The following is a 5,000-nucleotide window of genomic DNA, read 5'->3' as shown; positions in this document are numbered from 1 at the left end:
AGGGGGAGATATCTGTGGAAGAGAGCACGAGGGGCATCGTGAGTGTGCTGTCCATGCTTTCCGACAAGGACAACGGGACCTTTGTGGATTGGTTGGGTCGCCGAATTCCTTGGTGAACAATCGTCTATCTAATACCACGACTTCAATGTAGTAACAAGGGATGAATCCTCAATAAACCACTGAATATCATAATAATCTTGTCCTTTTTTTATCTTCATTGTATGCCATCTTTTTTTTCCCCTTGAGACATATCAGATTTTTCTGAGTATAAGATGCACCTTAATTGTTGTGGTTAGCTCTGGCCCAGCTCCTGCCCCAAGCAATGTGGAGGTGGAGGTGGGGGAGACATCCACATGCCGCAGGGCTGTTTTGCTCCCAGTAGAATCTGTCTCCTCTGACCAAGGAAGCGTGAGTGACAGGGAAGAGGGGAGTTTGGCAGGCAGCCCAGGAGGAGATCAGTCATCTGTATCATCCCTGGATTCTGAACAAGAATTAATGACACATCCATGCATGCGTAGAGTGATGCATAGGAGACAACAATTGAAGGGTTATTACAAGAGAAAATGAGACCACCTGTGGTTGGGTGGGGCTGCTGTAATTAGTGCTACAGATAAAAGTGCAATCTGGTGTTTTAGCCTCATGGCAGTTTATCTGATTCATTGTTTCGTCAAGATCGTGGTTTTTTGCTGTTCAGGATTGTGTGTGTGGACTCTCTGGACTTTAGAATTGGACTCAATTTCCCAGTTATTGGGTGAGCAATTGGATTGCATTTCACCTGTGCCTTGTGTGTACCAGAAAATCCCTTTGACATTTAAAAAGGGAGCTGTTTCTGTTTTTCTGTTTATAAAAACTTTTGGGTTTTCCTTTTATCATGTGGTGTGTGTCTTCCTGGACTAATTACCCTGTAATTATGGGCAGTTGAAACATGGTGGCAGAACATTAATAATAATAATAATAATAATAATAATAATAATAATAATAATAATAATAATTTATTAGATTTGTATGCCGCCCCTCTCCAAGGACTTGGAGCGGCTCACATCAGAATACAATGTCACAAATCCAATATATTAAAAAACACAATAAAAACCCGTTATTAAAACCATACAACTCAGTCATACCATACACAAATCTACCATAATCTAAGGGTAACTCAGTTACCCCATGCCTGGTGACATAGGTGGGTTTTAAGTAGCTTATGAAAGGCAAGGAGGGTGGGGGCGGTTCTAATCTCCGGGGGGAGTTGATTCCTGAGGGCCGGGGCTGCCACAGAGAAGGCTCTTCCCCTGAGTCCTGCCAGATGACATTGTTTAGTTGACGGGACCGGAAGAAGGCTGACTCTGTGGGACCTTATCGGTTGCTGGGATTCGTGCAGCAGAAGACGGTTCTGAAGGTATTCTGGTCCAATTCCATTTAGGGCTTTATAGGTCATTACCAACACTTTGAATTGTGACCAGAAACTGATCGACAACCAGTGCAGGCCGTGGAGTGTTACCGAGACGTGTGCGAATCTGGGAAGTCCCACAATAGCTCAAATGGCTGCATTTTGCACTATCTGAAGTTTCCTAACACTGTAGAGACCTTAGCTTTTGGGGAGGAAAATAGGGAGGGGGGGCAATCTGCCTACCAGGAATTCATCTGGCTAGCGTTCTTAGTCTAGTCAGCTTCAACACATTATTTTATCCCCTGGTTAGGGATGGGGGGAAAAAATCTTCAGGAGTAATAGACAAGCATGAATGAAGAAGCTGCCTCGTTGTCCTTGAGACGATGACGAGTTGTAGAGACCCAAAGAACTGAAGTTCCAAGGGATGGAAACATGCTGAATTAGCATGTTGTGTTCTTTAATCCATGTGGTTAGTCTTCAGATGTCACTGATCAAAGCAGCTTACTTTATTAAATAACTTTAGTGCCCTGAATGGGTGCACGCTAACTACAGCAGGAGAATGATGCTGAAAATAGGTAAGCAGAAATTGTACACTTTTGGAAAAAGGTACAATTTTGTACCAGGACATATTTAAAGCCCTTCGTGGCATCGGACCAGAATATCTCCGAGACCACCTTCTGCCGGACGAATCCCAGCAACCGATTAGGTCCCACAGAGTGGGCCTTCTCCGGGTCCCGTCAACTAAACAATGTCGGTTGGCAGGCCCCAGGGGAAGAGCCTTCTCTGTGGCGGCCCCGACTCTCTGGAACCAGCTCCCTCCAGAGATTAGAACTGCCCCTACCCTCCTTGCTTTTCGTAAACTCCTTAAAACCCACCTTTGTCGTCAGGCATGGGGGAACTGAGACATCTCCCCTGGACCTATTCAATTCAATTTATGTATGGTATGCTTGTATGTATGTTTGCTTAAATAATGGGGTTTTTTAATATTTTAAATTGTAAATTATTAGATTTGTCATGAACTGTTTTATTGTGTTGTGAGCCGCCCCGAGTCTATGGAAAGGGGCGGCATACAAATCTAATAAATAATAATAATAATAATAATAATAATAATAATAATAATAATAATAATAATGTGAGTAAGATGTATGTGTGTGGATTACTCTACAGCAATTTTCTATAGCAATTTTCACATAGCGTTTCTACAAAGCACTATTAATATAGTTCTTAATGGGGGTGTTTATCTCCAGGAAGGAAATTTATGATGTATGGAACAAAAGAAAGCCGAGATTCGTCTTTTCTATCTAGAAATACTTGTTCTTATCATTGTCTTTCAAAATAGTTGTCATTGAGTCATTATTTTTTGTCAAATACATTTTTACATACCTGATCTTATCTATGGTTCTATTGCAAATTATGATTTGATGCCAATATTGCTTTTTCTTCTTCTGTCAAATTCAATGTCAGCATTTAGGATTCCCTTTATTAAATTAGAGTCCTAGTCTATTACTCTAGTTATGGGTTCCCGTAATCACATTAAAGCATTTTTAGTTTAGTAATTTTAATTAGAGTGTCAGCAGCAACAAATCTCAGATTATGTTCTTGCACTACTTGACTGAGTCAGGAAATTTTATTTTGGAACTTTACCAAACAATTTTAAGACGGGCGTGGTGTGATGTCCCATAATTGTGCTTCATGTGCTGAGAAAAAAGGCATTTGACAGAAGCGTTCAAGAAGTTTGGAAGTAGAAGCTGCAGCTCCTGGAAAGATGGCGAAGTCAATGGATTTATCTGTTTTCAGCGTCCTGGTGACAGGATCTGACCGGGGGATCGGTCTGGGTCTGGTGAAGAGGTTTCTGGATCTGCCTTCTCCACCCAAATGGGTCTTTGCCACAACGATGGACCTGGAGGGAGCAGACAACCAGGTGAGCATCATTTCAAATAGTAGGGTGGGGAGGGGGGACTCCAGAGACACCAGTTTGAGGTTTGAAATAAAATGTGGCAGAGAAATGAGACCCAGTTCACTTACTACAATAAGCTATGACTTTATTCTTATTATTATTATTATTATTATTATTATTATTATTATTATTTAGATTTGTATGCCGCCCCTCTCTGTAGACTCGGGGCGGCTCACAACAATAACAAAGACAATGTAAGAACAAATCTAATAATTTAAAAAACACTAAAAACCCCATTATTAAAAGCAAGCATACACACAAACATACCATGTATAAACTGTATAGGCCCGGGGGAAATATCTCAGTTCCCCCATGCCTGACGGCAGAGATGGGTCTTAAGAACTTTATGAATGGCAAGGAGGGTGGGGGAAGTTCTGATCTCCAGGGGGAGCTGGTTCCAGAGGGTTGGGGCCACCACAGAGAAGGCTCTTCTCCTGGGTCCCGCCAAACGACATTGTTTAGTCGACAGGACCCGGAGAAGGCCAACTCTGTGGGACCTTATCGGCCGCTGGGATTAATGCGGTAGAAGGCGGTTCCGGAGGTATTCTGGTCCGATGCCATGTAGGGACCCGGAGAAGGCCAACTCTGTGGGACCTAACCAGTTGCTGGCACTTATTTTAATTTGACTTTCTGTTTCACATTCTATCACCCAGATTGAAGCAAAAATCTGGGCATCTAACATAATACCAGGTATAATATTTATTTATTTATTTATTTTATTGATTTATATATTTTGTCAAATAGTATTGGTAATATGCATTTGTTTATATACCTATGAGATGGGTACTGATAAGAGAGAAGATTAGGACAGGGGACAGAAGGCACTCTGGTGCACTTATGCACGCCCCTTACTGACCTCTTAGGAATCTGGAGAAGTCAACAGTGGACAGTCTAAAGGTAAAGTTTTTGGGGTTTGGTTATAAAACTAAAGAGTCAGGTAGTATATTCCAGGCATTAACCACTTGGTTGCTAAAGTCGTATTTTCTACAGTCAAGTTTGGAGCAGTTCACTTTGAGTTTGTATCTGTTGTGTGCTTGTGTATTGTTTTGGTTGAAGCTGAAGTAAACGTTGACAGGAAGGACGTAACTTGTAGCAGATGATTTTATTAGCTTTTTATGCTGAAGGCAACATAGTTCTAAGCTTTCTAAGCCTAAGTCAGGTTGTGCAAGGTAGTCTGTTGCGAACAGAAGAGTGGAGGGCTCTTCTTGTAAAGTATCTCTGGACACTTTCTAATGTCATGCTATAATATCATGCTCATCTACAATTTTGGGGATCTACCAGGTAGCCTCCTGTACTTTTTTTTTTAATGATTGTTTAACTTTAAAATTCTTTGAGAAATGAGATGCTGAAATTAAAGCTCCAATTTCAATGTTGCACTTCAAACCTCCTACGGCATTTTTATCCATAGCCATCGAGGATTGAGCTCATTCCATATTATATAGATACTTCCCATAGTGATGTATATGCATAGGATTAAATAATGACTGAAGTATTATGTTTAGTATTGTACACAAATTACACAATTTGGTATATTTTGGATGATACATGCAACCCTTGTTAAATAAGCAATGGATGAGGCTGGGCTACTTCTTTCCAAAAGAATGGTTTCCGATTGGTCTCCAGCCCAAATTGAAAGAGAACATAGTGAGATCCAATTGA

General features: G+C 41.1%; 2 protein-coding genes across 2 annotated transcripts in view; both read left to right on the top strand.

The window, feature by feature from the left end:
* LOC139171899 (C-signal-like) overlaps positions 1–116 on the top strand; it is a 9,661-nt gene extending 9,545 nt beyond the window's left edge. Inside the window, exon 6 of the mRNA XM_070760393.1 lies at positions 3–116. Coding sequence (XP_070616494.1) covers positions 3–116 — 114 coding nt within the window. The remainder of the gene's footprint in view (positions 1–2) is intronic.
* Positions 117–3,149: 3,033 nt separating this feature from the next.
* Positions 3,150–5,000, top strand: part of LOC139171894 (C-signal-like) — an 11,364-nt gene continuing 9,513 nt past the window's right edge. Inside the window, exon 1 of the mRNA XM_070760388.1 lies at positions 3,150–3,305. Coding sequence (XP_070616489.1) covers positions 3,150–3,305 — 156 coding nt within the window. The remainder of the gene's footprint in view (positions 3,306–5,000) is intronic.

Source organism: Erythrolamprus reginae, chromosome 9 (genome assembly GCF_031021105.1).
Source record: "Erythrolamprus reginae isolate rEryReg1 chromosome 9, rEryReg1.hap1, whole genome shotgun sequence".
Classification (NCBI taxonomy): Eukaryota; Metazoa; Chordata; class Lepidosauria; order Squamata; family Dipsadidae; genus Erythrolamprus; species Erythrolamprus reginae.
This window is presented reverse-complemented; position numbering and strand designations above follow the sequence as displayed.